The sequence below is a fragment of the Pezoporus flaviventris genome, unplaced genomic scaffold, assembly GCF_033815535.1.
Source record: "Pezoporus flaviventris isolate CSIRO_AGI_PZ_B2104156 unplaced genomic scaffold, CSIRO_AGI_Pfla_v1 ptg000026l, whole genome shotgun sequence".
Lineage (NCBI taxonomy): Eukaryota > Metazoa > Chordata > Aves > Psittaciformes > Psittacidae > Pezoporus > Pezoporus flaviventris.
The window spans coordinates 3,163,389-3,183,949 of NW_026892574.1; the positions used below are offsets into that span (position 1 = coordinate 3,163,389).

Sequence of the window (20,561 nt, forward strand, 5' to 3'; positions counted from 1 at the left end):
ACTGGGACGTGACATTCCTGTGTTTTAAAACGAAGCCAGAGCCCAGGATAAGCGCCTTTTCGAATCTTTGCAAGTGAACAAGAGGCAGTTCCCTGCAGGCTTCCAGGAAAGCTGCCTTCAAATCCTCACGTCCAAGAGCTTGCACCTCTACCCCAAGAAGTGCAGAAAGGCAAAAGGCAAAGAGCCAGCAACCCTGGTGAGCCCCAGTGTGGTGACGACTCCCACAGGTGAGCTTGGCTAACGACGCCCTGGAGCCTCCAGTCACTGCACACTGCCGGCAGTAACAATTCGCCCAAGGAAATCCCCAGTGCAAACTAACAATGCTGGCGGGCAGAAAGCAAAGGCAAAATGATGGGCAGGCTGCCTGCAATGCGGGAAGAGGTGGAAACACAGACAGAGGCAAGGAGCAGTAAGGGAAGTGAAGAAGCAGCAGCAGGCAAATTCATCAGGGACCTCAGAACAGTTCCAGATGTCCTCGAGCCAGAATGTGCCATTTCAGTGGCTGTATGTGTTGACCTACCTTTCCAGCCACCCTGGCACAGCAGACATTGGGAGCCGAGGTGAGGCTGGGCCTTTCCTCTGCAGCCCTCATCTCCTCCTCCTCAGCCCAGCAGGGACCCCAGCACAGGGCCCCAGGGGGCTCATTACCTTGGCCTGGAGAGGAGGACTCCTGTCGAGCACAGCCCTGCGGTGTGCTGGGGAGGCAATGGCTGGCAGTGCCAGCAGGGACATGAGCCAAGCACCTCCAAAGCCAGGCCCTTCTGCTGGCAACAGAGGCAGCAGGGGACGGGAGCAGCTGCTTTCAGAAACCTTTGCAGTCTGGCGACTGCTTCTCTACCAGTGCAAGACTGTGAGCTTGACCGTGCATATCAATAACATAATGAAATCAAAGCAAATTAGGCAAGGACGGAGCCCAGCCTGACTCTGCCCTTCCATAGGCCACATGCTTTCCAGGTCCTGTGCGCAGAGGTGCTGCATGAGCTGGGAAAGCTCCAGATAAACACTGTACCACTCAGCTTTCCAGGTCCTTCCCTGCCAGGGAGCCATCTCCCCATCTCCCCCACTGCTCTGTGGTCCTGGGTACCTCAAACCATGTACAGCCCTGCACAACATCATCAACAGCAGCACATCAGCCAATGCTGCAGCCACCAGAGCTGCCCCAGATCCTCATCAGTGTCCTTCAAGACTCAGAGGACACCCCTCCTCTTCCCAGCACCATGGTAGCCTCCCTCATAATACCTGGAGGATGGAGAGGACTTTGGGGTAGCATCTCTGCACCTCTGTCCCCATCCACCCTTCTCCAAGCAGCTGCAGCTTATCAAGTGCAGGGAGTGGACTCTGCTCTGCGCCGCTGTAGTCCTGTCCCAGGAAAGCAGCTAGCTGGGTCCAGGCTAGCAGGAGAGTAGGGGTTTGGACAAAGCCAGAGCTGAGCCAACGCTCAGGTCCCATAGCAGCTCTCACTGGGAGACACAGCTTTGCAAGATAACTGATGGGAGATACAGGCAGGGGCTTCTCAAAGAGGCAGGAACCAAGCAAGAGAGGGACAAGTGAACATGGCACTTAGAGATGCACACGAGAGAAGGAGGATGCAAGAAAAGAGGGGCCGATTGCTGCACTCCTCTGCTGCAAGCCCACAGCATCAGGCAGCTCCTGCAGCCACAGCAGCTACTTCTGCTTTGCTCATTTCCTGAACTGCTCATTAGAGAAGTACCACAGCAAGTCTTTCTCCAGCACTGACCTCTTGACAAGCTTTTGCCAACTCACGGTCTGGTTACTGTACTGCTGGGCAGACGTTACCCCAAGCTGTGTATCTGCACAGCATGAAAAGAAGAGCAGCTGGCCACAGCCAATAATAAATACCTACCTTTCTGCATGTCAAGGAGCTGCCATCAGCTCCCAGAGAAATAAAACCCAGAGGATCCAACCAGCCATCCAGTAGCAGGGAGAAAATGCCAGTGTCCACAGAGGGGCGAGGCCTTACCTGGGGTGCCTTACAATCCCATGGAGTGGGAACAAAGCCCGTCAGGAAATGCATGAAGCTGGCAGGCAGCTGTGGACAGGCACGCTCTGTGAACAGCCACAGCACATCCTCTTCATCCCCCATGGGCCAAGACACCCCTTCAGGTTTCATCTGAAAGACAACAGCCTCCAGTGCCACACAAGGATAGAGACTCCCAGACACTCTCCCAGCTGCCTTAAAGGTCTGTCCTTGACCTTCCACAGCACTTTTGCCTTAGGTTCCCCCTCACAGAGCTGCAAAGATAAGGGAAATGGACACTAACAGCTTTACAGAGAAATCCTCTGGTTCGTGGTGTGTGGAAGGCAGGAGGGGCAGATGCAGAAGTTTCCAGGGGTCTTGTGATGTGCCCATGCACAAGTTATCACTGTGATAAGCAGCTAGAGTCAGGGATGCAGAGCGGTTACTAACGTGCTCTCGCCAGTGCACTGAGCTCCATCACCCCCTTCATCCCTGCGGCATCGTTATCGTTCGTCACATTAGCAGAAGAGGAACAAGTGAAATCGTCCATCTGCGGAGCAAGCACCTGGTGGTCATTGTACAAGCCGCCAAAAAATAATCACACCAATTACTCCACAGCACCAGAAACTTCCAGTATCCTTCTGCTCACTCAGACCCTTTGAAATGTAAAACCATACTGTTTGGTGTCATTTAATTTGGAGTTCAGCCTCAGACCGGCAGAGCCACGCTGAGCTTTAGGAGGAACACAGCCATGCAAAATGTAGACGCGCAAAATCCAGATGTCAGTGACCTGGAAGAGAAACACACCCTGAGTGCCATCAGTGACTCCATTTTGCAGACCCAGTGTCCTGTTTTACTGTCCCAGTGCCAGAGGAGCTGGCTGTGAGTCCCATCCCTCTCTGTGCTGGCCCAGGACTCCTGGCTCTCTTGGAGCTACTGGCCACCCTTTGGATGCTGCCTTGGTGGAAGCTGGAGTAGGGCTCAGGCTCTCTGCTGCTGCTGGGCTGCTCTCACAAACCTGAAAGCCTTGTAAAGCCTTCCCCACCTCCCCCTCTGCACACGGCCAGGAGATCCGTATTTTGAACCCCTGTAAGAGGTGAGCTTTGGAGAAAGTGGACACAGTGGCCATGGGAATCTGATCCTGTCCCAAAAGCTGTACTCAGGCTCTGCTCCAAGTCAGCACAGAAACCTCTTTCTAGTTTCTTCCTGCTACTCAGAAGAAGAGGTGTCTCTCCATCATCATCTTTCACATTTGTTCCTCTCCTCCAGGTTGGAGGTACATCCTTTTTCACATTACAGCTGCAGCTGTACTACCAGCCCTAGCAGGGCAGAGGGACCCTACCTAAGGGAGAATGTATCTCCAACAAACCCAGCAGAAATGCATCTACTTAAGTCAGGTATGAGCCTCCATGTCCTCACACTCACCAGAGCATCGAGGAGCCCAGGAGAGCTAAATGTCAGGTGGGCAGGGGACAAAGAAATGGGATGCTGACTTAGCACACCTGGAGGCACTGGTCTATCAGATGCTGATCCACTCTTGAGGATAAGAGATACCTTTGGTCTCTTAACAATGCCAGGCACTGCACCAGACTGTGAGAGAAGCCAGCTCAAGGGGACAGAGGACAAATACTGACTCATCCCTGAGCTGCTCCCCAGGGGGCTGCTTCCTCCTGTGCCCGCTGTGGTCTGACAGCAGGGAACAAATGCCTTTTCTCACTCCTATGTGGTCAGGTGGAGAGGTGACAGATGACTACCCACATGGCCTACAGATGACTGCCCACATGAAGGCAAAGAGCCTCGCCTTGCAGCTTGCCCAGGATAGCGTAGGGGAAGCAGCACAGGAAGCTTGGACATCCCCACCAGGCTGCAGACCTCCATCACCTGCCCGCAGGCAGTTCTAACCTGGAGTCATCCCTGCCAGCTCCAAGGCATGAGTGATGGAGTTACATCTGCTAACATTTCTATTAAAGGCTCTGATTTTCCCCAGTTTGGCTGAACAGAGGCTGGAATAAGCTGCCACATGCTGGAAAAGAAAGGGGACAAAAGGAGTCCTGGAGCTGAGGGCTCCCATGCACTCTCCAAAAGTCAGCAAGCCAAGAATTAAGCACAGCTTGACCTTCCTTTTTCAAGGAGCTTACAGACCAGGCTACAAACTGCTCTGGAGCCCTGCAATGGCAGAGGCAGCTGGAGATCACAAAGACAAACCCAGTCTGGTAAATCCGGAGGACCAGGATTTGGCAGCATAATTTTCTGCAGCTTATCAGGACAACAGGGTTCAGCAGCAGGTGTTTGCTCCTCAAAGCAGAACAGGATGCGCCAATTGTACATAGGTTTGCACTGAACCACTGTACCTCTCCATAACTTGCCCCTGCTCTGCAAAGGCTGTGGGTCCCTATTGGTGCGGGCTGAGTGACAGCCACCAGGCAACAGCATGACCATAAGAAAACCATATGCTGAGCCCATGAAAGCCCCCCCAAGACGTCAGCAGCTCCGCAGATCTCCACACCTGCCATGGTCACAGGACTGGCAGCTCAAGACACCTCTATCCTGCTGCCTCTACCCAAGGCTACCAGTCATAGCAGCATCAACTTGAAGAGCATCCGAAAGGTAGCAGCTGCTGCAGGCAAGAAGAGACAGCAGGGGGGTGTATATATATATATCCCCGTCAAAAGAGGAGACCCTGAGGACTTTCAGCGTAACTCCCTGCTTTAGAGCAAACAGCTGTGTTTGGCTGCCTCTCTGGTGCTCCAGCCATCGATGCAGCCCCAAAGCCTGCATCGCACCTATGGCACATAAGCTCTTGGCACAAGAAGGAGCAAGAACCAATTTTGTTCTTTCATCCCTGTGATCTGATCATCACCCAACCTCACAACTCATCCATCCGTATTTTGACTCAGTGCAGAAGAGAAAATGTTATGTTTTCATTCTCCAGCCCTCCCTGAAGCAGGGCCTTTCCTCCCATTTTATATCTAACGAGAATCGAAAAAGTGCAAGTTAGTCATAGCACAATGGTCTTTTTTTCTGGAGGTAAAAATGCCACTGCTTTCAAATGTATTATCTCCCTGCTCCACAGGTTTCAAAGTGGGAGCTTCACAGCCAGGGAAACTGGGCCAGCAGCGCTCGCTGGAAAAGAACAGTGCTTCTAAGAAGCTGTTTCACATTTGATCAGGTTCATTTTGCTGTTTCTCAAGCCCAGCACAGCTGGCAAGGTCTGGCTCAGAGGGCTACGGGGAAGAACCAGCTCAGAAAAATCTCATTAGGACCCTGCTAAAACAGTTGCAAAGAGGAAGATCAATCTCATCCTCTTATTAATTGACTGGCTGGCAAAGAGGGAAGACCCCAAGGTTTGGGATGGTGTCTTTGTTTGAGAGCACTGGACCCATCTCCAACACATGACAAAGAAAACTTTTTGAGCCAGCTGCATCCTCTGGGATTCTCTATAAATACATTCGGGAAGAGCACACGTACAGATTGGGTCAATAAAGAGATGTGACAGAAAAGCACTGTAGTATTTTACTCTCCCTCCTTGCCCAAGGCAAACCATTTTGGTTCTCTCTCCCTTGGACAGACATATGAAATAAAGCTGGCTTCCTCAGTGATCATTAATCCTGGCTGCAAAGGCAAAGGGGGAGCAAATCTTTGTGCCTGAGCAGATTCACCTCTGACAATTTTGCAAGGTTGGGTAAGTTGTCACAGGGTTGCAAAGCCCAGCTTTCCAGAGCGGAGGCTGGGAGAGTAAGGTGGCTTCCCACTCACTCCCAGGATGGAGGGCAGGACCCCTGGCTGGCAGGCAGCACTGAGCCAGGCTTTTAGCCATTGAGCCATCAGGAATGCCTGCATGGTTTGGCATGCATGGGAAGGCAGACGCTTGAAGCTTGCTCTCCTTCCAGGAACTGCCTTTGGAAATGCTCCTGGAAAAGGAGCTGGGACGGTAATAGGATCAAAATGCTGGATGTCACAGAAAAGCACCCACGATGGCAGAGACCCAGGGCTGAGCTGCCAGCTGGAACAGCTTCCCCAGGGATGTTGTAGAATTCCCATTGCCAAAGGCTTTCAGGATGCGACTGGGTGCTAGATAACCTCACCCAGGCTCCCTTTTCCATGAAGGGTTGGCCCAGGTGATCTTTCCAGGTCCCTTCCAACCTGGGCTGTTCTCATTCTCTGATCATACTTAGAACTGGGGAGGCCACAGCGGCTGGAAGCCTGCCTCCCACACACTAATTCCCTGGGATAGGAACTTCTCCGCCTGCTGCTGGTGCAGGTGCTTGCACAGTCAAGAAGTTGGGGAAAAACCTGGTGATTTTACACATGAAAGAAGCTGCAGAAGCAGGGAAGGAGCCTTTTTAACTACAGAAGCTCAAAGCAGGTCAGAAAACCTCTCTTCTGCTCAAATCAGGGCTGTGGTTTTACACCTGCCCCCATGCAGCTGAACAGCAGAGCTGAAACAGAAGCCATGTGCCTGCAAGAAGGTGCTTGGAAGCACAGGGCAGCAGAGAAGCAGGTAGCACACACATCGACTGGCACACACTGGCATACCCAGAACAAGTCCGGCTACGTAAGGGCAGCTGAGAACTAAGCATGAAGCAAGGCCAGTGCTAAGTCACCGCCCACCCCCAAGGACCAGGGCAAAACTGACAGCAGATGAGTAGTGGCCTGGGGCTGCCAAATTCCTCTAGAGAAGTGGGAAAGCGGGAATGCCTGCTGTGAGTGGCAGGAGACATGACGTAGAGCCCTGGATCCCCATATGTTCCATTAGCAGCACAGGAGGAGCACGATTCCCTGCAGACACAGGTTAAATGGATCTTCTCTGCTGCATGAGCCAACCCCAAGCTGAGTCCAAAAGTCCCTATGAAGCTAAGTAACATTGTCCACCAAAAATCCCTTCCACCTGGCTCAGCTCCCATCCTGACCTTGGGGGCATCCTGCCCTCCCCTCCCCATACTGTGAGATCACTTGAATTCACAGGACTGAAACTTCTTCAGAGGGTTTTGTTGCTGAAAATATTTAACAAGCAGAAGTCCCCGTGAACATGCAAACCAATTTGATGTGACATGCAGCTGGGGGCTGCCAACCAGCAGCAAGCAGGCAGCCTTGCTGGAGAGAGACTCCTGAAAACCAGCTGTCAGTGCAGGTCAACAGGAGATGAATGTCTGTGAAGGCGCCAAGCCCATGCAGAGACACCTCGGTGTCCCTCTCTAGCCCCTGCCGTTGCATGTCACCTTCCAGAGAGGTTCAGGCCGAAGCAGTATTGTGCCACCCATTGCCAGCGCCTGCCAAGCCCAAGATCAAGAGATTCACCGGCTCCTGGCAGACAGCACACATCAGCCATGGGTGTCCTCCAACACTGCTGGCCAAGTTAGTCCAAAACTCATCCTCTACATCAACCAGGGGAGGAGCAGGGAGAGACTTTTAGCTTGCTGAGGCTCCCATCCTTAAACTGTCTTCCCCTAAAATAAGGCTAAAATCTTCTCTACTTTCATCACCTCTTTTACTGGCAGCAGACACAGGGTGTGTAAAGCCTAAGCAAGAGGAGGGGGTGTGATGTACTCAATGCACACCACCACATTACCCAGTGCCCACAAGCCCCCAGACAATCAGAAACAATTGCCCAAAGCCATCTTTGACACTGCCCTTTTCTGCTCTCTCTTCCTATGGCCATGAGCAGCAGTGGAAGACCAGACCTTAGCAGCATGTGGCAGATTGGATGTGACATCCCCTGTGCCTCAGTTTCCCTGTCTGCAGGGAGATGCTGCAAGCATCAAGGCTGTGCTCTACTGCCCTTTGGAGGAGAAGACTGCAAACAGCCAACACTTCCACAGGGCTCCTAAGGGAGACGAGAGAATTCAATCCACTATGTAGCACTCATGACCATGAGTGACTGGCAATGAAGACAACGTTAAGGGCTTCCTTGGTCCTGGGATAAACCAAGCCAGAGCAGCATCTGAGTTGGATTTTATTTCTAAGAGGGGAAAACAAGTAGGATGGGTCTTGTTCCTTCCCCCTCATTTCCAAACCCTGCTGCTGGCTGGCTATCACGAGTGGGCAACACCAGGGAGATGGCTTGTCATCAATCGCCTGCTCTGAGTCAGCCCAGCTGAGGTAAAAAAAGCCCTACAAAAGTGGAAAAAAAAAACCAAACTCTGGAAACACTCCCACCCTCCACCAGGAGTCTGTCTGCACCAACCACCCCAAGCATCCACCCCTCCCCAGGGCTTCCCATCATCAGCCACATCCCCATCCTACTGGAGATGCCACCAGTCTGCAGCTACACTGCACCAGAGCTATGTGAGGGACAGCCACTGCTGCTGCTGCAGCCCTGAGGTACACAACCCGTGGGAGTCAAGTGCCAGTGAGGTCCATCTGCAGTGCAGAAGCCACGTGTGACCCAACCTACAGCCCAGCTTGGGGCCCATGCAGACACAAAGGCTCCCAAAACACTTTCCCCAGAGTCTGTATCCTTACTCCAAGCCCTTGCCAGCCCACAGCACAGCAGCCTGTCACACTGTCAGCTTTGCTCTCATCTTTGCCATCAATACAAGTTAGACATGACAACTCCTCTATGACTCTCAAGGGCTTTTTCCCCCCCCACCCTGTTTTTATTTGATTTGTGAGGATTACTTAACAGTGGCATCAGATAACCTCCTGTCTTCTGGGAACTCTACAGACTTATATTCAAATGCATATTTGCTAAGACTAAAGGCCTTTCTTGCCAAAACCCAAAACTTCTCTAAAAAATCCACAAACTGATCCCCACGGTCACCCTGGGGCATAGGAAGAGGGAAGGAGAAAGATGGAGAGCTCCAGCTCCCAGAAAGCTACAACCATATTCCACAAGGTGACCCACTGGTGCAAGAAGGAAGAAGGTCATCTAGAAGAGTCCTTCAAGGCCCATATGATGAGATATTGGTGATAAATTCTGGATAAAGGTATCCTGCTCCTCACCCTCCCTGGGGAGATGGATATAGAACTCTGGGTGGCCTTGGCAGTGCTCCCCAGAGCTCACAGGAGACCAAAGGAGTTCATGAGGATGAGCATGGCTATGGTTGAAGAACAGCACCACAGAGAGGGCTGAGTCTCTGTAGTACTTCCTACATGCCCAGAGGAAAACCCTGGGCAGCAGCTGATGGGCTGGAGCTGCTGCTGCAACAGGGTCTCACACATGCTCAGACTGCAGCTGGACCACTTGCACAGAGCCCAAACCAAACAAACTAGATCAGCCAGGAGAAATAATTTAAGGGGAAAACATCCCAATAATTGAGCCTCTTTGCAATTGTTTTACTGGCTGTGAATCCCTGATCCCAGCCCCCAACACAGCCCAGCAAAAAGACTGTTCCATGGTTTTGCCTTTAAAGTACAAACCACCTGGGATGGGAACACAGCTCCACAGACCTTCATTTATAACAGCAGGGAGATCAACAGATCTGAGCAAAGCCAGCAGCCATGGCAGTGTGATCAGAGGAGCAGGAGGTGAAGGACATAGTGCAGCCATATTCACAAGGGCACTGGGCACCGAGGCTTGGCTGCTGTAAAAAATCACGTGTAGGTTCCCAGTCCTCTACAGACAGAAAGCTGTTCACATTAAGAAGCTGTTTGGGTTGCTGGGTGGGAAAGGACAGTCTTAAGGATGGCACAGACCCCGGCCACATCAGCTGGGGGAAACCTTGGTGGTGTCACCAGGAAGAAAGGAGTGTTCAGTGAGTATTTCTGCAATTGAGTTAGGTCAAAGCCAGACAACATGGGAAGAGGATCCGGGTGAAATGTTTGCTCTTCCATGAGAAGACACAACACATAGCTCACAGGTCCAGATAACACACATTTAAAACACACCAAAATCCCAGCTGACAAGCTGTTTGCATGTCAAAGGGTGATCTCTGGCCAGCTGCAGATGATACAAAGTCCCAGGAGAGACAGCAGCCTTTGCCTGCCAAAATTAAAATGGGTAAATAGCTGACTCGGGCAAGCACAGGCTGGTCAGCAAAGACAGACACAAGGCAAAAGAAACGGATGGCTGCAACTGGACCAGATCACCAGGAAGCAAAGACTGACATAATTAATGCCAACCAACACATGTTTACAGCTGTCAGATCCTGTTGGCAAGCATGATTTATTTTTGTGGGGACTGCAGGCTTGACTGATAAATCAATCAGATCCCTGCCATTCATTCAAACTCAGAGAAGATGTAGGACTTGGTACAATTCTGGACTCATCATTAGGGACTTCAGTGATAGGACAAGGGGTAATGGGTTAAAACTTAAACAGGGGAAGTTTAGATTGGATATAAGGAGAAAATTCTTTTCCTGTGAGGGTGGTGAGGCACTGGAATGGGTTGCCCAGGGAAGCTGTGAATGCTCCATCACTGGCGGTGTTCAAGGCCAGGCTGGACAGAGCCTTGGGTGACATGGTTTAGTGGGAGGTGTCCCTGCCTACGGCAGGGGGGTTGGAACTGGATGATCTTAAGATCCTTTCTAACCCTAACTATTCTATAATTCTATCATTTTCCACTTTTAATGAAGAAACAACAACTTCATTAAGGGACAGTGGCACGTGTTTGCGGTCACTGTTACCTGGCTCAGAACAAACTCACAAGGGGGGGTGGTCTGTGGCAGGGGGCAAGATCTTCACCAGACATCTCTACACCACAGCAATAAGACCACTGCTGAAATCAAGCATCCAATTTGCAATAGTGACAAGTCAGAGAACTTTCTAAGCTAAAAACAGGTCCAAAAATAAGGGTCCAAAATAGGATGTGCTTTCACCCCACAGGTCCCCTTCATTCCCCTCCTCTTCCTGTTCCACTCCCCTATTTTTCAGCATCTCCAAAGCTTTCTCCACCCTCCCTACATTCCACTCCTCTCCCTGCCTCCTCCTCCTCCCTCTCCATCCCTGCTCTCCCACACCTCCTTTCTATGACAGGCAGCCATGGATCCTCCCTCCACTTCAGCTAACTCCTCTCCACTGGAGCTGGCATTCTACCTCTGCTACTGAGTCCCCTTTCATGCCTCCTGACTTTGCCATCCCACCCGCTTCCTCCCTGCTGCTGCTGGGGTGGGAGGACAGTGGGGGGCACACAGCACTCAGCAGGCCTGACCTGTGGCTCTTATTAACAGTGCCCTTCTCAAAGGAGGCACAGCATGAAATAAATAAATAAAGCAAATCTGTCTCACTGCTGTCTCGGGTTGCTTAAGGGAGCCGGGCATCAGGGGTGGGATGAAGGATGCTATTCGGAGAAGCTGTCTCCATGGCAACCACCATTCCCACCACCAAGCAGGCATAGGTCACCTGTTTCCATGAAAGTTCCCCCCCCCCCCCGCCCCTTCCCCATCTCTCCACCCTGTGAATTGCCAGCAGAGCCCCAGGGATGCAGGTGGTCCGGCCTAGGGGAGAAATTGCAGGGATGCTGGTGGCACAGCTGCCAGCACCCTCCAAAGATCCCCACACCACATCAGAGGAAGCCAGGGCATTCCCAGGGTGCAGTGTGCAGGGACCTGCAGTACCCATTCCCCTCTGCCCCAGGCTGGCAAGGCAACCCCATGGTCAGTCTAACATGGGCAGAGAGGCCACTCTTTGCTGCAGGACTTGGGGATGGATGCATGCACCCTGACATGTGCTGTAGGGACTGAGGCAGAGATCAAAACGTGTCCCCTCCCTCTGCACGTGGCCCTGGGCACTGCATTCCCATAGGATTTCAGTTCTTTATTTTAATTCAAAATCGGCCCCTCCCACTGAATGCTGCCAAGGTGCTTCCAGAGCAATCCATGGCTCCCTCTTTAGCTCCGACAACCCCATCTCTCACGCGACAGATGTGCTTACCAGCACCTTTCCCCAAGTAAGGCAGCTCCAGTCCCATGTCGCCGAACACTCCCGCAGCCAACCTGATGCTCCCACTCGTGCCAGCCCCTTCCCCGCATTCCCACACATCCACTGCAGGGCTGGCAGAAGGGCCCAACCCCCCCCGCACCAAAACTCAGCTCCAGGGAGAGATGTAGACAGCATGGAATGAAGAGAATGGGGAACTGGTTCTGCTCTCCATCAGCTCTCCAACACTAGGGGGACACGAGCAGCAGAGGTCTCACCCACTGCCGGTGTTAACACGCCTCTGCTGGTTACTAGCAGGCAGCTACCTAAGGCTGGGGTGCGCAAGTGGGTCGGCAGAGTCCCTCACTGAAGCTCTGGGGTTGGCACCCCGGTAGTCATTCTGCGGCATAGCACAGGCTGCAGGATTCACACGGTTCCCCCACAGGGCTGGGAGTTTCGCCAGGAAAAGCAAGTTTATAAATAGTGCGTTTCAACACGAACAAATGAAAGCAGCAGGACTCGACAGCCAGATCAGCCAGGGGCTGAGCACAGGCCCCTCCCCAGCATCCTCTCCACCAGGAAGGATGGTCACATCCCTTCCCTCCATCACCCAGCTGGCCAGGACCATCCCCACTCTCTAGAAAGCCTGGACCTGGAGATGCCTGTGTCAGATGTGCTGCTTGAGAACGCCCTTGCTGCAGCTGGTCCGGCAGCCGGGGCAAAACAGCACAGCTGTCATCAAAATACCAGAAGCAGTGGGGATGGCCACCTGCTCTGCTCAGGGTAAGGGCAAACAGCCCACAGCTGCCCAACATTGACCAAGGGCCACAAATTTCAATGCATTGCTTGAAACAAAGTCTTCCTAAGCCCATGGACCAGAAAGTTTCTAACTTCTCCTCCCACTCCTGCAGAAAACAGCTGCCCCATCAGTGAGGCTGGCACTTGAAACAGAAGTCTCATGGCACAGTGCATTACACCAAAGGGGCACATGCCTGCCAGATCCTAACAAGAAGACATTCAAGGAAAATAGCAGCTTTTATCTCTGCATTAAGGAGGAAAGCAGCAAGCCATCAGATGAGAACTGAATTCTTGTCAACACAAAACAGCAGAAAAGACACCCCTGCACCTATGGAATGAATGGGAGGACACCCCTGCTGGGAAAACACCTGCCAGATTGCAAAAGGAGGAGATCTTGATGGCAGCGCCCAAGGGAAGACATCAAGACATGTCAGAGCAGCCCCATTAGCTGTCAGCATGAGAAGCCTCTGACAGTTCACTGAACACATGCAGAGCTCTTCACGTCATGCTTGCTTACCTTGATGTAGGTGTCAAGGGCTGGGTGGACACGGTTGATTGCTAGATGGATGGACAATGGCGTAGTGAATGGGAAGGTCGCCATGACCACATGGCTGGGAGCAGGAAAGGAGAAGATCTTGAAGCCATACTTTTGGAACCGCTTGATTTGCTCTTCTGACGGCTTTGCATCTCCCTCGCTGAGGATTCGGCCTATGGCAAAACGGCACTTCTCTGGAGACACCTGAACAAGGGGGACAGACAGCCAGTGTCAGAAGAAGAGAGAGTCTTAATACCAGCCAAAACCTCAACCTACTGAGCATGGAGGAAGTAGACCACCACAAACCAGGGTAAATGCAATGATCGGGCACACCAAAGTAGGTGCCCGCTCCTAGGTGTCCACACTCCTCCCAGCCTTAGCTCACAGACCAGTGCAGAATGTACTGCTTCCCTCCTTGGAGGACACAGGGACTTGCAGCAAAGAAACCCCATCAGGCTGCTCACCGAAACCTGTCCCAGGTGAGTAACTGCCCAGTGTCTCTCTTGCTCTCCCCCGCATCAGAGACCCAACTGTTAAGATGAGCTCACCACCATCCCCATGTGCAGGGCATCCCTGCTACTCTGGCAGGAACTAAAAAGAGATTTGACCACAACCTGCCCACTTGCCTCCACCATACCCTCAAGGAGGTTGACCTGCACCAGTGCCTACTCCCAGCAGCCACCCAGACACATGCGCTGGTGGAACCGACTTGCACGGGCCACCAGCACTAAGCCAGAGAGAAATACAGAGGCTGATGGGTCTCTCCTACATGAGCACACTCAGTCCAGCTGTTTCAGGGATGGGAAAATGAAGGCATGAAGACTTGCACAGTCAGCAAGCTATTTGTAGTAGCACAGAGAGAAACAAATCCCCTTCCATCCTGGACCGCAACAACATGCAAAACGTAAAACATGCTCTCTCTGTATTTGGGAATGCTCTGCAGGCTCTGGCACCACAAAACTCTTGTGGGGATGATGTGAGGCAGAAAGAGGGTGCACACAAGGCCACCGTGTTACCACTTCCATTCTTCATGTGCCTCCCAAGGGGATCACCACTCTGTGCTTCCCAATCTCATACCTAATTCTGCCTGTGCGTCTCTTTCTGCAGCATAACTACCTCACACTGCACTCCTTGCCCTCCCTTTCCTTTAAAACACTCTTTAATGTTGCAGAGCAGGACTACCCCGGAGGAGAAACACAGCAGATGCAAAAAGGAAGGAAGAAAACAGCCTGTCAGAAGTAGCAGCATTCACCAGGCTGAGGGCTGGCGCCTGACAGCTCGCTTTTGCCCTCCTATGCTGCAAGAGGGAGCTGCAGACAGGGCTGCGCTGAGTATCACTGCTTTGGGGCCAGGAAGAAGCAGCAGATCCACCCCAAAGACAGAAAGAGGCAACAGTTAAAGGCATCCCTAGGGAAAAGTCCAAATGAAGCAAGGAAATAAGGGACATCTGTAGTAAATTCCTTTAAACACGAAATGAAATCTCCATTTACATCCTGAGCAAAGACAGTTCACCCCCAGAGCAGGTGGAAGGACCAGAGCTGCCGAAGCAGGCAGCACCACTCGGGCCAGGTACATTTGCTTCCTCCATTCTCCTTTTAACTTGCTATTTCATAGTGTGCAGACCCATGGGTGCTTTCTCAAGGACAGCAGCAAGACAGATTTGCTTCCTCCCCTGGCTAACACAGACCATCTCAAGGGAAGGAAGGAAACACTCCAGCTAAAACCACCCTTTCCCTAATTGTCCTTTTAGGATGGGCAGATGCTGATCAAAGCCTCTGCTCCCCCAAGCACCCCAGCAGAGAATCTTTGGAAATTATTAGTTAACCTAATCAGCAGTTCTGCTGATTGGAGCAAAACCCATTCTTGCATTCAGAGAGCTTTTTGGCCTCATCCATCCAACATCTGGGCACAGGCTGGTCACTCAGCATGTGAACATGCAGATGGAAGGCAAAAGGCCCTGGCACGTGCCTACAACTAGATGTGAGCAGAAATGCTTGGCTGGAGCTGAGCACAAACCCACCCGCCACATCCCATCCTTGCTGAGGAGTTATTTTTGTTCCTGACAGAGGTGGGAGAAGTAGGGAGAAATCCTCTGGGCTGCTAAATATTAAATAAAAAGGAAAAAAAGAAAAAAAAAAGTGCAAATTAATATTAATCTTGTCCATTAAACCACATAAAACATCACTGGCAGGGGTTCAGCAGCACTCAGGGAGCATCCTTGTGTGAATACTAAGAGCCAGGAGCCAGAAGGAAGCTCTGGGGATGCGGCTGCCCTGAGGCCCAGTGTGACCCTGAGGCATCCCACATGCTCCAGGCCACGGGGCTCTGCCCAGCACACAGCTGATGTTCTCTGGCATCCCCATCCTCTCTTCTACCAGGAGCCTCCTTTGGCCATAAATGTGCCAGGACAGCAAATCCCACACTGGTACCTGCTGGTCATCAGCCCCTTCCTGCTGCAGCACTGGGGCACTAAACCCCACAGCAGCTGGTGTCCAAGAGCCAGGCTGGAGGCAGCTGTCTGGGCGGAGCCCAGCAGTGCTTGTCCAGGGACACAGGGGGACACAGCAGGCAGCAAGCACATTCTGCTGCCTGATGACAAAAGGTCTATTTTTGGTGACAAGTCAACATCCGCGACGGGTGACCATCTCTGGATGGACCAGCCTCTGCCACAGGGTGCTTCACCAAGGTCAGGAGAGCGCTGAAAACAAGGAGGAAGAGGTCCTCTTCCTCCCAGGGGAAAGGGAGCCTGAGTAACCGATTCTGCTCTGCTGAACCTCCGGGAACAAGGAGCCAGCAGCGCACACCATCTCCCATACCATCACAGCTACAGCAGGTACAAGCACACAGTGTGAAAGCAGAAGGTCTGCAGGGCAACCACAGGCATGTTCACATCACACCCCCAGAGCAGGGTAGCACTAAGCATGGATGCTGAGCCCTTCCAGCAGCACTTACTGCCCCGCACAGGGTTCTCAACTCCAGGTGAGAACCTTGATGCAAGGACACAAATCTGTGGCAGAAGAATTAGCCACCTGGACCACACGGGCCTCAGCACACCATGCATTCCTCACGGCTCCCATCCCTCACCCACTCCAAACAAGACACTTCTTGCGGACAAGTGTCCAAGCATGTTCAGTCAAACTCTGCCACTGCCCAGCTTATTCCATGGGGGAAAGTACACTCCACCACCCTCCTTCCCAGGCCAGGAAGAGGCACTGCAGAGTGTCTTTTTGCCTCCCATGATCCAGAAGTAAAAACTGGAAGATAAAAGGTAAGTCAGCTCAACACTAGATACAAAGACACAAGGTGGCTGAGCGCACCAGGCTCCAGAGGCCACTGTCAAGCTCAGTGCTTTCTTGCCTCTGATATTTTCCTGTCAGGCCACTCAGGACTGTGTTTTCACGGACAAGTCCTGTCCAAGCAGGTCCAACCCTTGGGAGCACCATGCTGCAAGCAACGAAACAGGGTTCCTAAAATAGGATCAGTCACCCCCAGAGCAGAAGCACGGGGTGAGAACTATCAACCCCATCACTGTGCCCCACACCACCCCTAGCACACATGCCCAAGCATACACACAGAGCTGCTAACTACTCTGCTGTCCCTTCCTGTGGCATTCCTCCACGGTCACGCTAGCTACTGCAGCATTACTGGGGAGCCAGACTGTCTGCCACAGACAAATGCCCACATGCTGTTATCTGGAGACCCCAGTGCCACCTCACATCAGCTACCAGGCTCCTCACTCTTCAGCAAATTCTGGTGCACTTTTATTTGCTCCTTGTCCTGGACAGTACCCACCAGAGTACCTAGGTCTTGCTGGCAGCCATGAGGCAGTGCACTTTTTGCTCACCTCTCAGCCTGAAAAGCATCATGGAGTTAACTGTTTCATCAGACAGGAGCCCTCAGCACACCTCACCTGAGGTTTCAGTAAGAACTCTCAGGGGATGAAAGGACTACAGGGAAGCTCAGAAAAACACGAGAGCACTACAAACAAGGGGAATATGGATGAAGAACAGAGCAAGCTGAAGAGACCATCTGCTTTCAGCCACAGAGCTGCAAGTCCAGAAGGAGCCTTGGCTGCACTTCCTGCAGCCAAGGTATCTGCCAAGGAATGCGTTACCTTGGGATCATGAACATTGGCCTCTGCTCCATAATAACATCCACTATGCTGCTGATAACTTGCTCATAAGGAGCTATCAGAAGATAGCAAGCTTTGCTTGACCAATGCCTTCCAGTTAGGGTTGTCCAAGAAATAACCTGCTTTCAGGTGCCTTTCCCCACAGAGCATCCTCTACATATCTGGGAGACCTTGTGAATCCCAGTACTCATCTACAGAAGGTGAGCTGAAAGTGCCTGAAATACAGGTAGGGAGCATCCTGAGCTGTGAACCCGGGTGCTGACCACAAGAGCTTACAGGCCCCATCAGGCATGCCTTACCGTGTGCGGGTTGTCGTAGTAGACACCAATGGAGTAGAGCTTTGAAGAGATGCTGCAGCCATCCGTGAAGAGCTGCCCAGATTCACCATAGGGGCCTACCCTGAACTTGTAGGCCAGTGTGATGTTGCCGACAGGTGGGGAGCCAGCACTCACAACCACCTCTGTGAAGAGCCCCGAGTAGACAGCGAAGCCAAAGACGGTCAGAAGCAGCAGCACAACCAGCACTGCAATCAGCCCGAGGAGCACCCAGTCAGACATGACGGATGCTTGGCGCTCCACACTTCCTGATGCACTAGTGGCAAGAGATGAGAAAGAAGGGAAGTTAAGCTAGCGCTTGGACAAGCAATCACTCTGAAGATATTTATTTGCAGTAAAACACAACCACTTCCAATCCCTCTCACATGTGAAGCTTAAAGACAGTGGAACCACCCTAGAAATCTCCTGTATATTAGCCCTACATTGCATCAGCCTGTTCCAATTGGTCACCAGGTACAAATTATACTGCTTCAGCACCTCTTGGGAATGAGGTGATTATGGAGGAGAAATGGAGAGGTACTGCCCCCATCTCCCAGAACCTGCCACACTGCTCATGTCCAGCCTTGCATCCAGGAAAGATGGATGACCCAACAGATCAACAGATACCCAGCACTGGGCTAAGGATCAGGGGTCTATAATAAAATAATTTTTAATTTATAAATGCCATGCCTGATATTTTGACCAGGGGAGCCCCTTTGATCCAAGCACTCAGAGAAGCTCAGAGCAAGTTGAAGACCTAGCTAGAAAAAACATCCCAAACACACTCAGGTGCAATGAATTACCAGTAAACCTTTTAGATTGTCAGTTTTAGCCTAAAAGAATTTTTATAACCCCAACAAAAGCTTCCTGTTTTGCTTGGCAACTTTTCTCCCTCACACTTGCTGCAGGACACAGCAGTCTGGTGAACACCTCCTGCTTGTTTTCACCCACCAAGAGCAGTGGCTCTGGGAAGCTGCAACCCAGACCATTGCAGGAGAGTTGTTAGCTTTTTATTCTCCCTTGAATACACAGACCTGGTCACAGGGACTGGCTGCAACACTCCCCTGGGACTTGCACAGGAGCTCAGTTTGAAAGCAAAGGTTGAAGTAAACAACTCACCTTCACCTCTGTGTTTTAAACACACTTTATCCAATAAAAGCTGTTCACAGTGGCTGCTGCTTGCTCAGCTGTACAGCAAGAGAAAAGAGTCACATCCTGGTAGAAGCCAAGGGCAGCTCTGCTCAACCCCAGCAAGCAGTGGTACAGCAAAACCAAGCCCTGCAGATCCGGCACCGCCAGGTACGCTCTCAGTGCCACGGCAGCACCAGGTTGGGCACCATATCAAACCATGGCCCTACTCACCTGCAAAACCAGCTCAGCCCAGAAACAGTTCACGACATCTGATCCACTGGGGATCTCTAGCGCAGGATCTCTGGCGCTAGAGCAGGAAAAAATAAACATCATTGCTTCCTTTTGAACATACAAGGCCAAAAGCAGAACAGTCACAGCAGAGCACCTGAATGGCACCCAGCTGCCTCGGACCTGCTCTCCAGAGGAGGGGCGTCCCAAGGAGCAGCTTCTCCCACAGGACCTCACGAGACAAGATTTCTTCCCAAAACTCTGGGGCTGAATGCAGGGGCACCAAGAAACACAGACACTGGAAAGGAACGTCGAAGGTGGACAATGTCCTGCTTGTATGTCCCACCCTGGGGACACCTGAGTGGTACCGGGCATTGCTTCAGGGTGGCCTCGCAGGGGAGGAGCCCCTGACCCACAGCACGCCCGGAGCTTTACACCCGTTCCGGTCCCCAGCAGCACCTAGCCTCCTCCCCATAACCAACATAGATTTATTACTTCAAATCACAGTTCTGGCGATTCTCCATGAGCTGCCGGCCCGAGGGCCCAAAAGACGGCTGGCACCAGGGGAGAAACCGGTGCTTTCGGCTATTATTCCCGGTCCCCATGGGTCGTTCCACGCCCCGGCGGCAGGCGCGGGCAGTTTCCCATCTGCCCTCCTCACAGGCAGCGGGAGCAGAGGTCGCCCGGTCCCTGCCCGGCCAGAAGGCCGTGCCCGGGCGGAGGGCAGGGTCTGACCCGAGCGGCCCTAGCACCCGGCCCGGCCGGCCTGCAGCAGGCGCAGCTCTCGGCCCCTCTTAGCTGCAGGCAGCGCCCTCGGGGCACCGGCTGCAGCCCCGCCATCGGCCCAGCTGCCGGAGCGGTGAGGGACCAGCCGAGCCCGGCCGGCGTCCCCCCAGATGCAAGCAGGCCGCGGCCTGGGGGAACCGGAGCGAAGCAGCTCTGGCCCGCCCGGCCCTGCCGCCGTTCCCCCAGCACAGAATGCCCCCCGCCCCGGCGCTGGCCGGAGGGACGCGAGCGCCGCCCCGCTCTCCTCACCCGGGGCTCGCCGGTGACGGCCGGCCCGGAGCGCTCCCGGCTGCCGGCTCCCGCTCGCCCCGCCCCTCTCCGGCTGGCACGCCCCGCCCCGCCCCGCCCCGCCCCGCCAGGCGGCGGCTGCGCGCGGCGGACAGCGCGGGACGCGCGCGGACGCAGGAGGAGCAGCAGAGGGGGCGGAGCTTCCGGCGGGGCCACAGCCCCTTCCCGCGGCTCGATCGCCGCAGCCGGGGCAGCCCAAGAGAGCGCCCCCTGGCGTGATGCGGGGCCGGTGCAACTCGCGCCCCGTCCCCTGGACCCCGCGGCCCAGCACGCGAGCCGCGCACTGCACCGCGCCGGGGGCCGCCGGGACCTGCTCACCCGTGCCCCCTGTGAGAAGGCTTCTCGCCCCTCACGGCACGTGCCGGTCCAAAATGCCGCTGGACGTGACTGATAAACAACGTGTAACCTGTTAGCACAGCGTTACCTGTGCTGGGGCTGCGGCAGCTCCGCACGCGTCCCGGCTGAGTGACGCCCAGCGTCGGGCTCCGGAGCAGCCGGAGGGTCCGGTTAATGGGCTCCTTCCCTCGGGCGCTGGACAAACAGGTTCCGCGATGACAAAGGACACACGGGCCGTGC

General features: G+C 53.3%; 1 protein-coding gene across 1 annotated transcript in view; it reads right to left on the reverse strand.

Annotated features, from left to right (window-relative positions):
- TEX264 (testis expressed 264, ER-phagy receptor) overlaps window positions 1-18,982 on the reverse strand; it is a 35,886-nt gene extending 16,904 nt beyond the window's left edge. The window contains exons 1-3 of the mRNA XM_061458434.1: window positions 18,915-18,982; window positions 17,538-17,829; window positions 13,089-13,310 (exon numbers count right to left, since the gene is read on the reverse strand). Of these exons, the coding sequence (XP_061314418.1) occupies window positions 13,089-13,310; window positions 17,538-17,795 (480 nt within the window). The 5' untranslated portion in view covers window positions 17,796-17,829; window positions 18,915-18,982. The remainder of the gene's footprint in view (window positions 1-13,088; window positions 13,311-17,537; window positions 17,830-18,914) is intronic.
- Between the last annotated feature and the right edge of the window lie 1,579 nt (window positions 18,983-20,561).